Source organism: Chiloscyllium plagiosum, unplaced genomic scaffold, assembly GCF_037043375.1.
Source record: "Chiloscyllium plagiosum isolate Xiang-an unplaced genomic scaffold, Cpla_swu_hap1 HiC_scaffold_1, whole genome shotgun sequence".
NCBI lineage: Eukaryota > Metazoa > Chordata > Chondrichthyes > Orectolobiformes > Hemiscylliidae > Chiloscyllium > Chiloscyllium plagiosum.
In genome coordinates, this window is record NW_028270139.1 from 30345748 (window position 1) to 30369583 (window position 23836).

General features: G+C 40.4%; 1 protein-coding gene across 1 annotated transcript in view; it reads right to left on the minus strand.

Annotated features, from left to right (window-relative positions):
• sec24d (SEC24 homolog D, COPII coat complex component) overlaps positions 1–23175 on the minus strand; it is a 203998-nt gene extending 180823 nt beyond the window's left edge. Inside the window, exons 1-4 of the mRNA XM_043696761.2 lie at positions 23036–23175; positions 7887–8084; positions 1336–1462; positions 638–786 (exon numbers count right to left, since the gene is read on the minus strand). Coding sequence (XP_043552696.2) covers positions 638–786; positions 1336–1462; positions 7887–8037 — 427 coding nt within the window. The 5' untranslated portion in view covers positions 8038–8084; positions 23036–23175. The remainder of the gene's footprint in view (positions 1–637; positions 787–1335; positions 1463–7886; positions 8085–23035) is intronic.
• Positions 23176–23836: the final 661 nt, after the last annotated feature.

Consider the following 23836-nt stretch of genomic DNA (forward strand, 5'->3'; position numbering starts at 1 on the left):
AATATATCTCAGAACGTTTTTCAAAGCAAGCATTCTTTTCTGATTTTCTTGCATTTTCCTTACTTACAAAAGTTACTTTCTCTGAATTCAATCTACAGTAATTTCTTCCATTTGTATTTTGTAAGTGGAATTTGTCAATGTAAAGTATGTTTAAATTACACATATTCCAGAGAGGTAATTTATCGGTTTCCCACACAAACCTAAAACAAAAATGAGTGACTGTAGAACTGCTGACATGTTGTGAACAAAGCGCTCAGCATATTTTTTTAAGACTTCAAACATTCCAGATCACCACAGGAGTTGAAAATAAGTTTCTGTTGCTTTTGTAAAGTAACAAGACTAAATTACATTCATCAAAGCTTTCTGTTACTCAGGAAATCTTCGATGTGAAGGCATAGGATCTTTAAAAACTTCAGTTTCATTTCTCTCTCTTTTGATGTGTCAGACTCAAAGTTAAAAAGGATGAAGAAATTGCAAGGTGAGAGCATTTGGGACAAAAGGAAAGAAACCATCGAGAAACAGAAACCTTTTAAAAATGCAAATTTAGGTAAAAATTTCATCTTCGTCATCATCTTCCTTTCCCTACACTCCTAAATATTCAACTGGTGTAAATTACTTCATTTAAACAAAAACTTACCATAGTTGCTTATTTGCATCGCACCAAGCTGACTGCTGACTTGCTGTGTGAATACAGGTGGTGCAGTGTTCTGGTAATTTGACTGTGATTTTGTACCATGGGACTGAAGGGGAGGTGTCTGACCACTGCATGGAGGAGGAATAGCATGGCTAGAAGTAAATAAATACTTTGTTTTAAAAAATATAAATGAGACATTGTAACTTCTAATCCATTCTTCAATGTTGGACAGTTAATCTAAATGTAACTATTTTTGGCATGTGGTACAGTTTTCAAGCAACTGAAAACCACAACAATATCAAGGTTTACAATTTACGGGACGTAGGTTAGATTTCTAAACGACTGCATGATGAGGTGGCTGGGAGACAGGACGTGAGCAAATAAGTTTTGTCATAAGCCTTGTAGGAATGTGTCTAAACGGAGTAGTGTTTCTCTTCTACCATACATGCATAAGGAAACTGCTCGTGCAAATTTAAAGTAAAAAGCCTTACATCATTTTTGCAAGACATAAGCAAAGTTTATTCATTCTTGATAAAAATGAAGCAGTGATTGTCTGCAAGTTGAAAATTGTATTTTGTCCGTCTTCCATTCTGTATTATGGCAGCTCCCCACTACCTTCATAAGGATAACTAGGGTTGGATAATAAATGCTAGCTAGCCAGTGATGCCCACATCCCATGAATGAATTTTTCAAGAAAATACCTTGGCATCTGGTTTCCAGGATTATATATTCCATTTTGGAGGCTAGTTTGGCCAAACTGGCTCGGAGCAGGTGGTGGGTGACCAGAGATCGAAGATCCATGAGGTGAAGATAGTGATTTTAAAGGTCCTGGAAAGAAAGGGCACCCATGAACCAGAAGCCTATACTCAGAGAAGTAAAGCCTTTTGAGAACAGTAACAAAAGAGAAATAACTGTATGCAAAAAGTCTCCAATATAAAACATGTTCACAATTAACAATTGGAAATATTCTCTCTTTACATATTCCTTCAATATTACAGTCTACAAGACAATCTACACCTGCCAATTCAAGTTTTTGTTTTGAACTACTACAAAATGATCATAGATAATTTTGTTCACAAGCAGATTCAAACACATTTTTTTTAAATTGGCATGTTTGTTCATGTTATATTGATTTCCCAACAAAGCTATGGAACCATCAGGGGCCATCCAATTCTGTTGAAAGAGTATTTACATGTCATCATCATGCATGCTTGGCTGAGAGCCCAGACTCTCAAAACGATTATCCCAGCTTGGTGTGTCCTATTTTGATAACTGGAAATAACTAGTCACTTTGACCTATGGACATATTTAAGTGGCTATAAGTTCCTTTTTTTGGGTTAACTCTTCTCTCAAGGTTTCAATGTTTAGTTGTACAGATTAAGAAAGCTGACATGTTTGAAGACTTCATAATTGATACTTTAATGGTCAGTCTGATTCACACTTTTATAGTGTGTATGGGAACAGGAGGGTTTTTTTTCTGACTGAAACAAGATTGTTAATGGATGCTTCTTCTTCCCAGAGACATTCCACTCGTTCTATTGTTTTTATATAGTTGAGTGGTTTTCCATGTTGTGTACACAGAATGAGCTGGCACAGAGTGTATGAGAGAGCAGGGGATGGGAGGAATAATGAATTGGAATGAAAGGGGCAGATAAGACCTTTTGAGCTTGCCTTTCAAAAGGTTCCAGAATCTATGATATGATTCACAACACTTCCAAGGGACCATAATCCACAAATCACCCAGAAGCTGAAATTAAAGCAAAATACAGTGGATGCTGGAAATCTGAATTAAAAACAAAGTGGCTGAAAACCTTAGCAGGTCCAGATGCATCTATGGAGATAGAAAAAGAGTTAATGCTTTGAATCAGTTATGACTCCCTCAGAACTGTTCTTCAGATTTGTGACTTCTGAACATCAGAACAGCTCTGTTTCACTCTCCACAGACAATGGATAATTCCAGGTTGAGGCTGCAGGATTGTATGTCTGTTTTTTAAACTGTGTTTTTGATTGTGTACTGAAATGGAAAACAAACTGCTCTAAAAACCAAGGATTGTTGCACCATTTAAAACATCTTCACAGTAAAGCCATGGTATTGAAGGTAGTATATTAGGTTGGATTAGGTTAGATTCCCTCCAGCCCAATGAGTCCACACCGACCCTCCAAAGAGCAACACACCCAGACCCATTCCCCTACATTTACCCCTGACTAATGCACCTACGGGCAATTTAGCATGGCCAATTCACCTAACCTGCACATCTTTGGACTGTGGGAAGAAACCGGAGTACCCGGAGGAAACCCCCGCAGACACGGGGAGAATGTGCAAACTCCACACAGACAGTTGCCCGAGACAGGAATTGAACCTGGGTCCCTGGCGCTGTGAGGCATATGAGCATAGGGCCAAATGCTGGCAAGCGGAACTAGATTTATATGGGATATCTGGTCGGCAGATGAGCATAGACGGAGGATTGGGAGAAGACAGAAAGTTGGGATAAAGGAGGGGATTTTCAGGACAGCAACTTGTAACTGGTAGAGTGCCTCAAGAATCAACGCTGGGACTAAAACTACTTACGATGTATATTCTCGGCCTGGATGAAGAAAGTGAATGTACTGTAGCCAATTTTGCAGATGACACAGAGAGGCAAGTGGTGAAGATAACAGAAAGAGGTATACAGACAGGTTAAAAATGAGTGGGCAAAACTTAGCAGGTGGATTGTAATGTGTGAAAATGATTTGGCAGCTGTTGGAAGCAAATGGACTGGTTAGTGATAGGCAGCCTGAGTTTGTGCAAGGACGTCATGTCTCAACAACTTAAGAGTCCAGCACGGAAACAGACCCTTCGATCCAAAGCATCCACCCCGACCAGATATCCCATATAAATCCAGTTCCATTTGCCAGCATTTGGCCCACAAGCCCTAAACCCTTCCTATTCATATACCCATCTAGATGGCTTATAAATGTTGTAATCGTACCAGCCTCCACCACTTCCTCTGGCAATTCATTGCATACATGCACCACCCTCTGCATGAAAAAGTTGCCCCGTAGATGCCTTTTATATCTTTCCTCTCTCACCCTGAACTTAGGCCCTTTAGTTGTGGACTCCCCTATCCTGTGGAAAAGATCTTATCCATTTACCCTATCCATGCCCCTCATGATTTTATAACCGTCTATGAGGTCACCTCTCAGCCTCTGATGGTCCAGGGAAAACAGCACCAGCTTATTCAGCCTCTCCCTTTCGCTCAAATCCACCAACCCTGGCAGCATCCACGTAAATGTTTTTGAACCCTTTCAAGTTTCACAACATCCTTACTATCAGAGGGAGATCAGAACTGCATGCAATATTCCAACAGCTACAAAGTAACATCCCAATTCCCATACTCAATGCACTGACTAATAAAGCTAAGCATACCAAACGCCTTCTTCTCTACCCATCTGCGACTCCACTTTCAAGGAACTATGAACCAGCATTCCAAGGTTTCTTTGTTCAACAATACTCCCCAGGACCTTACCATTAAGCATGTAAGTTCTACCTTGATTTGCTTTTCCAAAATGCAACACCTCACATTTATCGAATTTAAACTCCATCTGCCATTCCTTGGCCCATTGGTCTATCTGAGCAAGATCCCTGCTGTGTTCTGAGACAACCTTCTTTGCTGTCCACTACACCTCCAATTTTGGTGTCATCCGCAAACGTACTAATTATACCTTCTATGTTTACATTCAAATCATTTATGTAAATGACACAAAATCAGTGGACCCAGCACCGATCCTTGTGGCACTCCACTAGTCACAAGTCCCCAGTCTGAAAAGCAACCCTCCACCACCACCCTCTGTCTTCTACCTTCAAGCCAGTTGCATCCAAATGGTTGGTTCTCCCTGTATTCCGTGTGATATAACCTTGTTAACCAGTCTACCATGAGGAACCTCACTGAATGTCTTAGTGAAGTCCATTTAGATCACATCCACCACACTGCCCTCAGGAATCTTCTTCATTATTTCCTCAAAAATTTCAATCAAGTTAGTGGAACATGATTTCCCACACATAAATCCATATCGACTATCTCTAATCAGTCCTTGCCTTTCCAAATCTGTGTAAATCCTGTCCCTCAAGATCCCCTCCCCAACTTGCCCACCACCAGGCTCACCAATCTATAGTTCCCTGGCTTTTCCTTACTACCTTTAATAAATAGTGGCACCACATTAGCCAACTTCCAGTCTTCCACCTCACCTGTGGTTATCTGTGGTACAAATATCTCAGCAAGGTGCCCTGCAATCTCTTCCCTCGCTTCCTGCAGAGGTCCAAGGTACACCTGATCAGGTCTTGAGTTTTTAACCACCGTTATGCATTTTAAAACATCCAGCACCTCCTCCTCTGTAATATGGACATTTTTCAAGATGTCACGACTTATTTCCCAACACTATATCTTCTATATCCTTCTGCACAGTAAACACTGATGCAAAATACTCATTTGGTATCTCACCCATCTCCTGCAGTTCCACACATAAGTGGCCTTGCTGATCTTTAAGGGACCCTATTCTCTCCCTAGTTACCTTTTTGTCCTTAATGTATTTATAAAATCCCTTTGGATTCTCTTTAACTCTATTTGCTAAAGCTATCTCATGTCTCCTTTTTGTCCTCCTGATTTCCCTCTTAAGTATACTCCTACTGCCTTTATACTCTAAGGATTCACTTGATCCCTGCTGTCTGTACTTTACAGATGCTTCTTTCTTATCCTTGACCAAACCTAAATTTCATTAGTCATCCAGCCTTCCACTTCACCATAACAGGAACATACTCTCTCATTATCGAAGGCTTCCCATTTTCCAGCCGTCCTTTACCTGCAAACATCTGCCCCCAAACAACTTTTGAAAGTTCTTGCTTAATACTGCCAAAATTGGCCTGCCTTCAATTTAGAACGTTAACTTTTAGATCCGGTCTATCTTTTTCCATTACTATTTTATAACTAATAAAATTATGATCATTGGCCCCAAAGTGCTTCCCCACTGACACCTATGTCACCTGCTCTGCCTTATTTCCCAAGCGTAGCCATGTTGTGCACCTTCTCTAGTGGTTAGATCTGCATATTAAAATCAGAAAACATTCTACTGCACACAAGTTCCTCTCAATCCAAACCTTTAACACTATGGCAGTCCCAGCTCAATGGAAAATTAAAATCCCCTACCATAACCATCCTATTATTCTTACAGGCAGCTGAGATTTCCTTACAAGTTTGTTTCTCAATTTCCCTCTGACTATTAGGGGTCTATAATACAATCCCAATAAGGTGATCATCCCTTTCTTATTTCTCAGTTCCATCCAAATAACGTCCCTGGATGTATTCCCAGGAATATCATCCCAAAAGCTGTAATATTATCCAAGATCAAAAATGCCACTCACCCTCCTCTCTTGCTCCCCTTTATATTCTTCCTGTATCATCTATACCCTGGAACATTAAGCTGCCAGTCCTGTCCATCCCTGAGCCTTGTCTCTGTAATTGATATGACATCCCAGTCCCACATTCCCAACCATGCCCTGAGTTCATCTGCCTTTCCTGTTATGCCTCTTGCATTGAAATAAATATTGTTTAATTGATCAGTCCTACCTTGTTCTCTGCTTTGTTCCTACTTGCCCTGACTGACTTATTCCTTTTCCCATATCAGCCTCAAACTGCCCTATTTCCTCATTAACTCCCTGGTGTATTCCATCCCCCACCCCACCCCCCAGCAGCTCCAGCAAATCTCCCCACCCCTACCCCCAGCAGCTCCAGCAAATCTCCCAGTATATTAGTCCCCTTCCAAATCAGGTGCAATCCATCCTTCTTACACAGGTCTCTTTTACCTCATAACAGATTACAATGATCTAAAAATGTGAATCCTTCTCCCTTGCACCAGCTCCTCAGCCACACATTCATCTGCTCTATCCTCCTGTTCCTACCCTCACTAGCTTGTGGCACCAGGAGTAATCCAGTTTGATTGAATTTTTTGAGGAGGTGACAAGAATGATTGATGAGGAAAGGGCAGTGGATGTTGGTTACATGGACCTTAGTAAGGTATTTGACATGGCAAACTGGTATAGATAACAGACACTCCAGGATTTGGCTGGGTGAACACGGAACTGGCTTAGTCATAAAAGACAGAGAACGATGGTGGAAGGGTGCTTTTTGGAATGGAGATAATAACAAGCAGTGTTCCACAGAGATCAGTGCTGGAACCTTTACTGTTTACAATACATATCGGATAATTGATCGTTCGGATAATCGATCTGATCGTAAACAAGCAGTAATTTATGAGTGCTGGTTATCCAAACATTTCTCAGTAATCCGGCAATGCACGCCGTAATGTCATTTAACTGATAACTGAACGCTGAGTTGCCTAATGCTGTTTTTACAGGACCTTGAGATCTTGTTTGGATAATCCAAAGTTTGGATAATCAACATTGTACTGTAAACTGTTGAAGGAAAAGTAGTTGGTCTGATTAGTAAGTTTGTGAATTGACGGAATTGCAGATAGTGAAGAGGATTGTCAAAGGATACAGCGGGATATAGATAGATTGCAGATTTGGTCACAGAAATGGCAGAGAGGTGATGCCTTTTGGAAGATCAAATTCAGGTGCAAATTATACAATAAATGGCAGAACCCTTAGGAGCATTAACATACAGAGACAGGTCAGAGAAGATTCACAATGTTGATTGCAGGTAAGGACAGAATGTCCTAAGAGCAAAGGTTGAGTAGTTTAGGCTGGTACCCATTTAGAGTTTAGAAGAATGAGAGATAACCTTATTGAAATACATAAGATTCTTAAGGGACTTGACAGGGAAGATGCAGAAAAGTTGTTTCTGCTTGTGTGGGAGGGCATTATCTCAGAATAAGAGTCATCCATTTAAGACTGAGGGGGAATTTCTTCTTGCAGAATGTATTGAATCTGTAAGATTCTTTACTGCAGATGACTGTTGAGGTGGGGTTGATAAATATATGTAAGGCTGAGACAGATGGATGTTTAATCAGTCAGCAACTCAAGGGCAAAGGGGAAAAGGCAAGAGAGTGAAGTTGAGGATTATCAGATAGCCATGATCTCATTGAATGGTGGATCAGACAGAATGAGCTGAGGGTGTACTTCTCCTACAGTTTTGGTCTTAATTTCAAGGTTTGCATGTCTCATTATTTCTAGCCTTGTCTCTCAGAGGGGTTGATGAGGAAAAAAGGACTGGACGTAGTTTAAAACTTCTGTTCAAGGCTATTTTCCTGCATGAATTACCTGTTTGAGCTGCAGAATATGGTTGAACTGTTCCACCATAGTGACCATAATGTGGCTGTGAAGTTGCTGAACTAAAGCCAGGAGAATATCCTCCAATTCCAGGTTTAGCTTGAGAATAAGGTGGTGTTGCGACATATCCTTGATTACTCATTTTTTGTTCAGGAAATGCTCATTCCTTAGACAACGTAGATCCAATACCTGGTTGAGAATGGAGGTGGAAATGCACAAAATTAATTTCACACACTGTAGGCCTTGTCAGTCTTAAGCCTCCTATTACCGCCAATAGTATGCTTGAAAGCTACACAACCAGTGTTATGCCAACCATCAGTGTTGTCAAAAAGTATCAGCAAAATGTTGGCTTGGAACTCTAAAGCAACACATTTTTTTAAAACAATACTGGAGAGGCCAAATGCAATTTACACCAGAGACAGCTGACAAACCATAAGCAGTTCACCGCTGATACTGTCATGGATTGAAGTCTCTCTAACTTTGAATGAGAAACAACATTGCAAAGGCATGGGAACCCAGTGCATTGCTGTGTGCAGCAGCTGCCAGCAGAAGACCAAGCACCAGACTGGAAGAATTTAACGAGCACAGAATCTCCAAATACCTCTGGAGTCAACCATAATTCCTTCCCGTAAACATATCTACAAGTCAAGGAAGTTAGATTTGCTTCAGTTACTTCTTTGCAGAGGTGAAATACGTTCTGTCGTATCCATGCATATCCGACATTTTCCCTCCCACACATTGAAACAATATTGTGTTGCAAGATACATTCAAAGTTATTTCATTATCAGTGTGCTACAGTGAAGGTGATGCATGTTTTGTTGTTGCATTGGCCTCTCGATAACTCCTGGACTTCCAAATATCTTCATTCATATTTGCTCCAATAGTTAAAGGAACAGCAGGAATGGGTAATTGTTCAGCCCACTGGAAAGTTGCACGGGGGCAGAAAGCATCCTAGCGGTGTATACTTAAAAAGTAAATTTGCTTGCATTAATGTTCAGACTCCTTTGGCTTCATTATACTCACAGTTTGTTCCCTTCACTGATGCAGAATTTGTTGCTACCCTCTGCCTAAGATCAGACAAACTAACAATTGACTCAAGTCACATCACTGGGAGCGAACGGCACTTTTGACAACAGATTTCCTTACAAAAAATTCTTGTGACATTCTTCCAATCAGGCTGAGTCACCTACAAAGTGAAAGCCAGTTTGTTCTTTGCCATGTTTCCACCGGCAGTCAGGTCAACACAAAAAAATGTGTTAAACCCAACTGATTCTTACAAAATACAGATACTTATTATATCTTCTGTCGATCCAAATTAGAGAAACTACCAAATTTTTAAAAATGTTAAAATAACATAATGAACATTCTTAAAATGATAACGATGAATCGAAGTAAAATGACATAGCATGTTAACTTACTTGACAGAACTGGTACCATTGAGTTAATGACACTCAGCAACAAATTGACTAACCTACCTTAGCTTCTATAAACAACATTATAATAATTTCTGGCAAAGAAAAATACCCAAAAATTAATATTTGAAAGGAGGTGGAAAGGTTTAGGGACAGAGTCAGGAGCTAAAGGTCTAAATAACTTAACACAGGGCTCTCAACAATGGTGTGTAAATTGGTGCAAAGGGGGAAGAGGTTGGGAACTGGTGTCAAAAAGTGAGTAATATGAAAAGAAGTGATATGTACAGGAAACTTACTATCCAGCACCGATGGGACCAGAAGTGTCAGTTGATCAAATATTCCAGATAAACAAGAGTTCCACATCAAAAAATGTAAAAATACAAACTAAGCATTAGAAACGTAATGCAGGGGACATCTCTGTTATACTTTATTTACAGCATAAATCACTTAAATAAGAATGCAACTTTGCTTTAAATAAAATTTGTCAACTTCTCACTTATATCCTCAACTGACTACTCAGACATTGGTAGATTGTGACATATGAGGAGAAATTAACTCTGAATTCAATCAATTGTTATTATTTTGTGTGGTCATTCAACTGAACAACAAGCATATTTATGGGTAAATAAATTTTAAAAACTATAATTGGACAGAATAATACAGTAAACTTTACGATATTTGAGGTATATAAAGTTTACTGGTTTATAAGATGCTAATTAAAACAAAGTTTTTGTACAATTTATCATTAATAAAAGGAGTTCAGGAGGAGGAAAAGTCACAGGAGATACAGAGGAGTCGCAGCAGGAAGAGATGTAGACATGAAGAGCAGCATTTCAAATTCAAATACTGAATTATGAAAAGCAATGGAAGCCTCAAGAAAATTATAGTCCAGGATATGAAATAGGCAAAAGTTTTGGATGGGTTAGAGGCCAGCCAGGACTTCACTGGAATAGTCTAGCCTGGAAGAAACAAAGCATGATGCGAGATTTGGAGACAGGAGAGCTCAGGCAGAGGCACATGATGCTACTGAAGGAGTGTGTTGATCCTGTCTTCACAAATCAGCTGCCATTGCAGTGATAAGCTTTTTACCTTCACCAGGGCATTCACACCTGATAAGCAATATTAATGTTAGGTCCTATAATATTAAAATTAGGCACAGATAACATAGTACTGAAAGATTCAATAGACATTTATTATATATTTACTTATATTACAATCACAGCTACTGTGTATCTGGGCTAGTACTGAGTAATTTGGTTACAAATTGTTGAACATTTCCCTCAGCTTGTCATCCTGCAAGTGACACCAGTAAGTTGGAGACTGCACATCAGTACATTGATGTTATCAGGAGCACATAACAAATTGATATTGCACATTAGTTGTGAGACAACACAACAAGTAGGTCTTAGTAGTTGAAAATATATGGGATCAGCTTCAATAAACCATTAAGACTGTGATTTGTCTGCTCAAACCTGATTGCAACTGGATAGAATAGGATAGTTCATCATGATAAAGTTAACTGCTTAACATTAGTATAAAATGGGATGAATTAACATATAAACTTGAAGAACAAAGTGAACACATGCAATGGAGCATAAAGAACTAGTTGACCTTGGCTGACAGGGAGGTTAAGATAAAACATAATAAGGACAGCTGGTATAAAGGCACAGGTACCTAAGTACAGGTCTAAGCAAGTAGAATCACGATGTTAGATTGAGCTGGAATCAGTGTCAGACCATCTTAGAATTGGGTTTCCTTAAATCAAGAGAAGATCCATAAGCAGAAACAGTGTTGAATTAATAACTAAATATAGTACTACATGGAAAACACAGACAATTTCAGGATACAAAGAAAGTTTTGCAGGATTGAGCAAACATTAAGACTAAAATCGAAAAGAACTTGGATCCCCAGGTCACACAATTCTGCGCTAGTCAGTCATGTGACTTCTGTTGAGCCAATAGCATGCTGCAGCTGTCCAAAACTCTGGCGTGGCCACACTTGGAGTATTGCATACAGTTCTGGTCACCGCATTACAGGAAGGATGTGGAAGCTTTGGAAAGGGTTCCGAGGAGATTTACTAGAATGTTGCCTGGTAAGGAGGGAAAATATTATGAGAAAAGGCTGAGGGACTTGAGGCTGTTTTCGTTGGAGAGAAGGATAAGAGGTGACTTAACTGATACATAAGATAATCAGAGGGTTAGATAGGGTGGACAGTGAGAGCCTTTTTCCTCGGATGGTGATGGCTAGCACGAGGGGGCATTACTTTAAATTGAGGGATGATAGATATAGGACAGATGTCAGAGGTAGTTTCTTTACTCAGAGTAGTAGGGGTGTGGAATGCCCTGCCTGCAACAGTAGTAGACTCACCAACTTTAAGGGCATTTAAATGGTCATTGGATAGACATATGGATGAAAATGGAATACTGTAGGTTAGATGTGCTTCAGACTGGTTTCACAGGTTGGTGCAATATCGAGGTTCGAAGGGCCTGTACTGCACTGTCATGTTCTATTCTCTATGACAGCTGCAGCTGAAAAGTTATCAATATGATGTGTAAGCCTTTGGCTGCTCAGCATTCAAGACCATCCCAGTTGATGATGCTTTTAGATCCCACAGGACAAAGCACTTGCTTGTATTACTCAAGTTGATCTGACTCCTGGGTTTATTCATAAGATCACTCAATCAACAGGAAGATGGTATAATCAAAGATCAAGCTATGGATGTGATAGCTCCAGTTTTCCCAAAGTTCATTAACAGAAATTGTTTATCTCCCAATAATGAATATCTGAACAACAATCTGGTAAAGCTGGGTGTCAAGAGGAGAACATCTAAAGCCTGATCTAATGTCCATGAAGGAGGATAGTTGACTGTTCAAAGAGAGTTTGAGAAGAAATAATATACTATCATTACAGTCACAGGCGATGTCATTGGTGATTTTGATTAGGGCCAATTTAATGTTGTGCAAGGATGAACACTCAAAGAAATTCAAATATGTGGTGGAATAAAAATGAATGGTTACAGAGTTAAGGCTCTAAGAGTGGAAATGAAGAATGAAATAGGGCAGTCAGGATAAAGTAGTTCAGGATAAATGCAAGGAAAATATTTAAATATTTTTGAAATTTAAAAGGATAGTATCGTGGAATAGCGGTAATGTCACTGGACGAGTAACTGGACTATAGGCACATGGCCTGGTGTATCAATGCTATGGATTTAAGAGCTGTATTTTGAAGAGAAGTTTTGAGCCAGGAGGTGAAAAGTGGTCTTTTCTAAGCCAATAAAGTAAACAGCTTGTGAGGCCCTGGGTGTTTTTTTTTATTAGAACAATAGAGGCAGCATGAATGGGTGAAACCAGGCTCTTACAGAACCAGGATTTTAGTTTAGCTTTCAGTAGTTGTTGGCATTTTAAAGTTGGCATCTCACTCGACCACAGCAAAAAGCTGGAGTTGTCTCTATCTGCCAGAATTTTCTCTTGGTGTTCTTTTCACCCAACGTGGTGAAACACCGCATGTGAGACAATCGGTTTTACTGAATTTACCTTTGCCAAGAGTGTGTTTACGGGATGTTACTATATTGGAGCAGTTGCTGTTTAGTAGTTAAATAATCTATTACTCTGTTAGGTTTTCCAATTGTGTTAAAGTTTCCCGATTCTTTTTTCTTTTGTTTGTATTTCAACTATAGGGTAAGAATAAAGTGTGTTTTGCTTCAAGCCAAGTAGCGTGACCAATTGAATTATAATCGGGAACTAAGCACCTTACACTTTCCTCTAAATAAAAGTTTAGGTCCGGGTTATGTCCTTGATATATCTGAAGGGTGTTTGGTTTGGTCCATAACACTGGGAATAAAAACAGAAAGTGAGGGAGAAACTCAGGAGGTCTGGGGAGAACCAAGACCAATGTTTCAAATCCAACAGGACTCTGCATTGGAACTCCAAGAGTCACAATGGATTTGAAACATTACAGGAGTGTAAGTGAAATTGTGTGGAGAACTAGGAGACTCCTTCAACAATTGAATCCAGGAATTTGGACCTGATTGGACTGTTATATCATTTCACCATTAGTTTCACTGAAGAATATGGAGTTATTAGAGAGTTTATCAAACAATCTTTACAACTGGCTGTGTGTCTGGAACATTTGTCTATGCAAGCTGATGCAGAATCACTTGACTGACCTGTAAATGACCATTGAAAACATGGTCACTCTGGACAGTGATTCCCAAACTTTTTTTTCTCCACAGTGACTGCATTTCAAGGCTTGAAGATAATCACAACCCAAGTGCGAATGTGAAAGGATAATGGGGGTAACCTTTTGAGAGCTAGTGTTTTGGGAAGATCCTGTTAGACAGCTGTGATAACTCAGTCAGAGCTCCATAGCAGCCATAGCTGCATTGGACTTTGTAGTTCCAGATTGTGACCTACTTTGGGAAGCCCTGCTCTTATGGCTCTCAGCCAAAAGGCCATGCTGCAGAGATCTTAAACTTATGCAAAGCTTCCATAACTGAAGTCATAACTAGGGCAGTAGAAGCCTTGGAAGATGAACACTCCATCTTACCTGGATTCAATAAAATGGAGATTCAGATTGCAACAGCTTCACTTCAACACTGTCACTCAGCAATATGCTGACACTCGTCTCTGAGCATGGAGAAATGATGAGCAATAGGAAAATGGAAAGATCTAGAGTAAATTGCGTAGATGTCTTACAAATCAAAGCTATATCTGCATTATTTTGTTCTTCAAACAAATGCAGATCTGTAAAAATGCTGCAGGTTCAGGCAATTATCACAGAATACATCTGGCGTTCATATTTCAAGATGAGAATCAATAACTGACCAATAACCAGCACTGTGCCTGACCTATCACTGAAACGCACACTAAGGACAGTTACTATAAGTTTTGGCTCGGAAGTAAGACATGTCTTGTCATAAAAAGAAAACAGTGGGGGAAAACACACAAATGTATCCACACTCCACAGACAGTTAGAGTGAATACAACTTGAATTAACTGGTATTCTCCTGGATCATAGTTGGGGTAAAACAGAATTCTATTGCTTATAAAAGGGAAATGGTTTTTGTTAGCATTAATGCTAATGGCACTGGTTAAGATCTGCTTTTTTCACCAGGCTAGGCTTTTGCAAATTACTATCATACATTAGATGTTTTAAAACCCTTGGTCCAGCTTTAGTTGTCCGGGGTGTTCTCCTGCCACTGAATTGCTTTTCTTTCTAATCCATGGCAAAGGATTTTTGTAGTACAACCATATAAGGTGCATCCACCCAAAATAATTGGGAACCTTTGGCAGTGCTGGAAGGCAAGGCTCTTCCTCTTAGTGAGGCCTTTGAACCTTTATTTCAGCAATCCAAAGGTCTGCTGTGTCACATGGATAGAAGCTCACTATATCTAGGAGATGTAAAGTCAAAGGTAAAGAATGCAGTAGAATATACCCAAGATAGCTTTCTGAAGCACGTAAAACAAACAAGGGAAAAGCTCAATTGGATTTAGTACAAGGATTAATTTATATTCTCAGAATAAGGGAAATAGAGTAATAAAAGGTTAGGATTTGACATTAAATTTGAGAAGAAGAAAGATCACACATAAACCAATGTTTTAAACTTAAGAAAAACTGATTTTGAAGAAATGGGGAAAAAAACTGGCATGTTAAATTGGTCTGAGCATCATCAAGTAAACTTACCACAAAACAGTGGAAGGTATTCAAAGAAGCATTAAGTACAATGAAAGAATAAAGACATATTCCAGAAGAGGAAAACTTCTACTTTATAGCTTCCATAGTCAGCATATTGGCTAAAATAGAAGATAATGTTTTTGCAAAGCGTATTTCAGCAGAATAGACCAGTAGGAATACAGCAAATAGGGGGACTTAAAAAAAAATTCAGAGCTGCAAAAACAAGACAAAAATACGTGCAAAGCTAATCATAAAATATTTTAGAGATATGTTTAGAATCAGAAAGAGGTGAAGAGAAAGCTGAATTTAAAAGTCAGATTCAGATGTTATTGTAATAATCAAAGTAATCTGAGATATGCCAAATTAATTCTTTGCTTCTATTTTCAACAAGGTGTATAATATACCAAAAACATATAGCCAAAAGGTGTAATTTATTGGATTCAATATATTTTAAAAGCTGTTAATCGAAAAAGTGATCAGATCTGAGTTGAAGTGAGAGTGACAGCCCTTTACAGCAAGGCTGAATTTGACCAAGTGTGGCATCGAGGAGCCCAAGCAAAATTGGAATCAATGAGAATTGGGGCAAACTTTCCGCTAGTTGGAGTTATAGCCAGCATAAAGGAAGATGGTCATGGTTGTTGGAGGTCAGTCATCTCAGCTCCAGGTCACGTCTGCAGGAGCTCCTCAAAGCAGTGTCCTAGGCCCAACCATCTTCAGCTGCTTCATCAATGACTTTCCCTCCATCATAAGGTCAGAAGTGGGAATTTTGCTGCTGATTGCACTAGCAGTTCCTCAGACACTGAACTAGTCCACATTCAAATGCAACAAGATCTGGATAATATCCAGACTTGGCTGACAAGTAACATTCATACCAAATAAATGCCAGGCAATGACCATCCCCAATAAGAGACAATCTAACCACCAGACTTGGACACTCAATGGCGTTATCATCATTGAATCCCCACTATCACCATTCTGGGGGTTACCATTGACCAGAAACTCAACTGCACATGCTGTATAAATACAGTAGCTACAAGAGCAGGTCAGATGTGAAGGATACTGTGGCAGGTAACTCACCTCCTGACTCCCCAAATCCTGAGAGTATCAACAACGCCAAGTCAGGAATGTGATGGAATGCTCCCCACTTGCCTGGATGGGTGCAGCTCCAACAACATTCAAGAAGCTTCACACCAAACAGGACAAAGCAACTGCTTGGTTGGCACCAGATGCATAAGCATCCACTACCTGAGTAGTAAGAGTGTGTTCTACATACAAGATTGACTGGAAAAATTCAAAGATTCTTAGACAGCATCTTCCAAATTCATGTCCACTTCCATCTAGAAGGACAAAGGCAGTAGATACACAGGAACACCACCACCTGCAAATTCCCGTCCAAGCTATTCAGCATCCTGACTTCTAAATATGTTGCCATTCGCTCATTGACACAGTCAAAATCCTCAAATTCCTTCCCTAAGGGCATTGTGGGTCTATCTTTAGCATGAGGACTATAGTGGTTCAAGAAGGCAGCTCACCAACACCTTCTCAATGATAGCTACAGCAATAAATGCTGACCAGCCAGCAACGCTTACATCCCAAGTGAAAAAAAATACATAACTCTAAAGCAGTTGAAAGAGGTAGAAGTAGGTGAGTAAATTTTAGGAGTATCACTCAATCTTTCAAAGGCTTTTTGATTCAGGATAATTGCTGTTTGATTGGAAATTTGCTAATGCCATTCAATTACGTAAGAAAGACGGGAGATAGAAAATAGACCATTTCTGGACCTGTCAGTTTAGTACCAGTTATAGAGAAGCTATTAGAACCTGCTATTAGGAAATAACTGAATCTGATCAGTTGAACAAATGAGAGCTGATCTAAGGGAGCCAGTCTGTCTTTAATTTCATTCCTGACTATTGGAATATTTTAAGTCACAAATGACTTAAGTCGTCATTGGACAGGCAAATGGACGTACATGGAATAGTGTAGGTGGGATGGGCTTCAGATTAGTATAACAGGGCAGAGCAACATCGAGGGCCGAAGGGCCTGTACTGCGCTGTAATTTCTAAATAAAATAGTTAAGAAAATGATTAGGAATGAAAGACTTCCAGAAGGTGTTTTACAAGATTCCATACAAGGGATTATTAATAAAAACAAGAGTGTACAGAACTGGAGATGGTCTTTTGGCATGGAAGAGAAATTGCTTGGGTGGTGAGAAACAGCGTGAAAATAAAGTTGGTAGGATATGCGGCCTGTGCTCTATTCATCATATTTGTTAATGGCTTAGGTGAAGGAATAGAAAAATTTATATTCCAGGTCTTGCTTGCAGGAAAGCAAATACACAAATGGACATTGCAGAGAAACACAGGCAGGTTAAGTATGTGGGAATACTGGGATAGATAGAGTTCAACCTGGACAAATGCAAGATCATTACTTTGAAGAAAGGTAGCGTATTGATAATTTGGAGATAAATGATGTAAAACTATAAATCCCAGAAAAGCAATGAAATTTGAGGGTCCAAACACGCAAGTAAAAAGCTAGTAACAGGAACAAAAGACATTCAAAAGATTGAATGGAATGGTATCCTTTACCTTTAGTGAGACTTCTTCACAGTTTTCGACTCAGCACCTCTCAGGAGATCCATATTGACATTGAATGGGCGCAGTGCAGTTAGTAGAGTGATGTTAAGTTTTACCGGGTCAAATTATGAAGACAGTCTGCATACTTTGACTGGTACACCACCTTTTGAGTGCAGTAAGTTCCTATCATTAGCACACTTAGATCTGCAAATTTCATTTCCCGAACCATATCATCAATTCCCAATTATTTATGGTTCTGTGAGGGAAAGGAAAAGTTGTAAAAGTGGCCTATAAAATAAAAAGCAAATATGCACTGTGAAGGATGTAGGCTTGCACTGATGAAATATTATTTCAAATTCTGCACATGAATGAGCTGCCATGTTATACATGGGCTCACTGTGTTGTGTGCTGCAGGAATTTGTGATTTTTGTACTTGCTCTAAACCAGTAGTCCATTACATTTCTGTTCAATACTAGTATCATCAATATCAGTGATTGCAGTACAGTAGAGGGCATTTTGGGTCTTAGATTTTTTTTCAATTGGTGAACTAGAACCAAGCAGTCAATGACTTATAGGAAGTGATAACACTTGTTGAAAGTGAGACAATACTGGACAGATTGAAAAGGTATTGGGGTTAACATGTTGGCTGGGGAATACAATGTAAATTAATCTACAATTTGGTACATTTGACAGTGTGAATATGATGTTACAGCCATTATTATGCCTCGGGTGGCCATACTGCCAAGAGAATCTTGGGGTAGGAATGATCCACACAGAAGAAAATGGAGAAGTGACTTAAACAATGGATTGTTCATCAGTCTCAAAAAAAAATGCCAGTAAACTTCCAGTTATTTATAACATGGCACCTGAATTGTACTGGTACATTAAAAAAATGTGGTTAACAAGGTAGTTCCAGTACAACTGGTAACAAAAGTGATGATGAAAGTATCAAAGGGCCCTCTCAAAAGAAACTGCACCTTCCAAAGCATTTTCAGTCTGTACTGGGTGTTCAAGGACATGGTTTGTTCACTTTAAAAGGCAGCGATGGCATAGTTGTAATGTCACTGGATTAGAGTCATAGAGATGTACAGCATGGAAACAGACCCTTCAGTCCAATCCGTCCATGCCGACCAGATATACCAACCTAATCTAGTCCCACCTGCCAGCACCTGGCCCATATCCCTCCAAATCCTTCCTATTCATATACCCATCCAGATGCCTCTTAAATGTTGCAATTGTACCAGCCTCCACCATTTCCTCTGGCAGCTCATTCCATACATGTACCACCCTCTGTGTGAAAAAGTTGCCCCTTAGGTCTCTTTTATATCTTTCCCCACTTACCCTAGACCTATGCCCTCCAGTTCTAGACTTCCCGACCTCAGGGAAAAGACTTTGCATATTTACCCTATCCATGTCCCTCATAATTTTGTAAACCTCTATAAGGTCACCCCTCAGCCTACAATGCTCCAGGGAAAACAGCCCCAGCCTGTTCAGCCTCTCCCTGTAGCTCAAATCCTCCAACCCTGGCAACATCCTTGTAAATCTTTTCTGAACCCTTTCAAGTTTCACAACATCTTTCTGATAGGAAGGAGACCAGAATTGCACGCAATATTCCAACAGTGACCTAACCAATGTCCTGTACAGCCGCAACATGACCTCCTAACTCCTATACGCAATACTCTGACCAATAAAAGAAAGTATACCAAACGCCTTCTTCACTATTCTATCTTCCTGAGACTCCACTTTCAAAATTCTGACAATATCAATTCGCCACCATTCCTATCACTGGGTTGTCCTGTTCCACTAAGGACAGACCCAGCAGAGGTGGTGGCACAGTTCTACTCATTCAGGAGGGAGTTGCCACTGGATTCCACAACATTGATTCGGACCCCACATGGCATCTGATCAAACATAGGCAAGGAAATGGTGTGCTGATTTCCACCTAACAATGCCTTTAGCTTATGAATCAGAGCTCCTCCATTTTGGACATAATTTGGGAGAAGTACTGAAGCTGGTAAGGCTGTACAACGAACTTGATAGAGGGTTTCAATCTCCATCATTAAGAGTGGCTCAGCAGCACTACTACTGAATCACATTGAACCAAGCTAGAGAGAGAACCAAGAGCGAAAACATACTTCATCTTATCCTCTCCGGTACATTTGTTCTTGATAGTAACAGCAGGTGTGACCACTGCTCTGTCACAGAGGAGACAAAATTCCAACTTAACACAGACTTTCCTCCATTTTGTTGTGTGGCACTACCATTGCACTACATGGGACAGACTTCAAACAGGTTTTGCATCTCAAAACTGGGTATTCACAAGATGCTTTGGGCCATTAACAGAGTCAGATTCAACTAAAATCTGTAATGTCATGGCCCCACTCTATCACATTATCAGGGAGAAACCTTAGTTCATTGAAGAGTGGAGAAGGCACACAGTACTCCAAGAGTTATGGATCCTGACAACATTCCAATAATAGTTCCAAAGTAGTGTGTTGCAGAACTTGCCATGCCTCTAGCCAAGTGGTTCCCGTATAGCAACAAGGAGAAAGTGAGGACTGCAGATGATGGAGATCAGAGTCAAGTGTGGTGCTGGAAAAGCACAGCTGGTCAGGCAGCATCCAAGAAGCAGGGGTCGACATTCTTGATGAAGAGCTTATGCTTGAAACATCGACTGTTCTGCTCCTCGGATGCTGCCTGAATGACTGTTTTTCCAGTGCCACACTTTTTGACTCAGTACAGCTACAACACTGGTTTGTACCTGACCGTGTGGAAATTGTCCAGGAACATCTTCTACTCAAAAAACAGGACAAATCCAACACAGTCCAACTCAAGTTACTACTCCATCAGTCCACTCTCAGTAAAGTGATCCAAGTTGTGATAATACAATGGCTCCGAGGGGTGTAATTTGTCCTGTTTTGTTTTAAAAGAGATGTTTTGAGCCATAGGTAACAAGCTATTTGCTCCAAGCCAGTAAAGTAAACAGCTTTTGAGGTCTTGGTCTTTTTCTTAAGTTGGACTAATAGAAGCAACTTAAATGGGTGGAGTCAGGCTCCCACAGAACAAGGGTTTTGGTTTAGCTTTCAGTAATTTGCTGGGATTTTTGAAGCTGGTTGTCAAAGCTGCTACATCTTTGTCTCTGTAACAGCTAAAAGTTTAGGTTCTCTTCCTGCTGACATAATCACATGTAAGAAACTGTTTTACTGAATTTGCCTTTGCTAAGGGTATAGTTATGAGACATAACTGTATTGGAACAGTTGATGTTTAGTCGTGAAATAATCTATTTTTCTGTTAAGCTTTTCTAGCAGAGTTAAAAGTTTGACCAATTTTTGTCTTTTCTTTGTATTTTAACTATAGAGTAAGAATAAAGTGTGTTTTACTTAAAGCAGAGCAGTGTGACCCATCATATTACATCTGGAACCACAGCACCTTACACTTGCCTTGAATAAGTAAAGTTTAGCATTTAGGCTGTCTCCTTGGATATATTTGAAGGGGATTTGGTTTGGGCCAGAACAAAGGTGTCATCAACAATGCTACCATCAGCATTGTTTACACTTGTTTAGCAATAACCTGTAGACACAGGGTTTGGATTCCACCAGTACCATTCCTGACTTCATTTCAGCCTTCAGTCAAACATGAAGGAAACAGATGAATTCCAGAGGGGAAGTGAGAGTTGACACCAAGGTCACATTTGATTGAGTGTGGCATCAAGGAGGTCAAGCAAAACTAAAGTCAGTGGGAATCAGGGATAACTTGATGCTGGTTGCAGTCATACACAAAACTGGTAGAAAGGAAGACAGCTGTGGCTGTTGGAGATCAGACATCTCAGTTCCACTACATCATTGCAGGAGCTCTTCAGGGTTGAGTCCCATACCCACTGTCTTCAGCCACTTCATTAGTGATCTCTCCACTTCTGATCTTGTAATAGTGGAAATATATGCTGATGTTTGTACAATATTCAGCACAATTTGCAACTTTTCAGATACTGAAGCAGCCCATGTCCAAACACAGCAACCACTAAGGGCTTATGCCCGAAACGTCGATTCTCCTATCCTTGGATGCTGCCTGACCTGCTGCGCTTTTCCAGCAACACATTTTCAGCACAGCAACCACTAGGCAATGTTCACACTTGAGCTGACAAGTGTCGAATAAGATTCACAGTGTCAGGCAATGACAATCTCCAACTGATATTTAACCAGTGGCCCTTGACATTCAGTGTCATTACCATCGCCGAATCCCCTCTCTTTGGGATACCACTATCCAGAGTGTCAGGTAGCTTAGTTAGCTGGACAGCTGGTTTACGATTGACACGGGGTAAAAACAATGACTGCAGATGCTGGAAACCAGATTCTGGATTAGTGGTGCTGGAAGAGCACAGCAGGCCCGAAACGTCGATTTGGCCTGTCCTCGGATGCTGCCTGAACTGCTGTGCTCTTCCAGCACCACTAATCCAGAATTACGATTGACACTAACAGCATGGCATCAATTTCCAAACTGACTGATGTCACCATGAAGATCCCACCTTCTCAACCTTGCCCATCACCAAAGACGTAGTAACCCTCAGGTTAAATTCACCATCAACTGGCTCATTGGAGAGCAGCTCTATGGTTCTCTGGGATTATGACAACTTTACTATTGTCCAAAAGGTGAAGTGGACTGGACACGTAACTGCTAAGGCTACAAGAACATGTTACAGGCTGAGAATCCTGCAGCAACTAACTCACCTCCTGACTCCCCAAAACTTGTCCCCTATCTAGAAAGCTTTGTCTGTTTTTTATTCACTTATGGGATGCAGTTGTCACTGGCTGAACCAGCATTTAATACCTAATTGTCTTCTAGGCCTTTTCAGTGTACAATTTAGGGTGAACCACATTGATATGCTTCTGCAGTCACACGAAGGCCTGAGTAAGTAAGGATGGCAGATTTATTTCCAGTGAGCCAGATAGGTTTTACAACAATTGACAATGGCTACATAATTGCCATTAGCTTTTAATTCCCGATTGTTACTGAATTCAAATTTCACCATTTGCCACCGTGGAAGTCAAACCTATCACCCCAGAACATTAGCCCGAGGCTCTGGATTACTAGTCCAATAACATTACGACTGTGACAAGGAGCACGAAACTATTAGAAGGCAACTTCATAAAACGTGCATTTGTTTAAATGGTGCATTGTCGCATATCAAAGGACAACGACAGCTGAAAGTTACTTTCCCTTTGAAGAAATGACACCTCAGACCAGTTATGAAGTCCTGACAGTGAATGAATTGCCACGTCAAACGACTCAAACGTATAAACCTGATGGATTACTACATCTTTAATCCAAAGGAATAAACAATTCACCATAAAATAGCCGGTCTAGTAACATGCCGGTGTTGGGCGACTGAATTATTGCAAAAAAAAGACGCGGTAAATAAACACACTTTGAAATAAATGAATAGGGGATGAAAATGTAAAATCATGAAAGAGACAAATGTTATTTACCCGGTAGCCGGTTTGCTTACTGGTGCTGAGAACCGGTTGCGATCTCCAAGCTGGTGCTCGGTGGAGCCGGTGCCTTGTGTTTTTTTTTGCTGAGGTTGCTCTCGGTGTTACACTGTATCCACAAACTCAGGAAGTGCCACGTCAAGAGGTCGCCGCCGGCACTCGCTCACTCAGCGCACGGCACCCGATGCTCTGCGCATGTGCGGCCAACATAGGCACACGTCAGCGCTGAAGGACAATAGGAATCCCGGCAGATGAAGCAAATAGTGAGGAACCATGGAAACGGGAGATGGGGACAATGGACAAGGGGGGAGAACGGCAACACCGGAAACCATAGCAACGGCATGGTGCTGGGCTACGTTCTGTGGGCACTAATGGGAGTGGAGTGCAGCAATCTAAGCAAAACACTTTATTTTATACAAGCCCATTTAATGTGATTCTTAAAATATGTTCAGATATCTTATGACATACCTGCGTAGTAGGCAGCATTTGAACCTGGACCTGAGTTAGGGACATTACCACTGCAGTATAAGACTCCTTTAAGATTCTGACATCTTAATCCAACACTTTAGACCACTTGTAGACAAGCAGGAGGCTGGAAGAGCACAGCAAGCCAGGCAACATCAGGAAGTGGAGAAGTCGACCTGTCGGGTGTATCCCTTCTTCAGGACTTTAGATCACTTGGCAACGCTGCTACTATGTGCTCTATTAAGCTTGGTTTAATTCGCAGTTAATGTTGGTTTGGCATAGATAAACATGTCAATTCTTAAAGGCACTGATATTCTCATCTATGTGGAATAG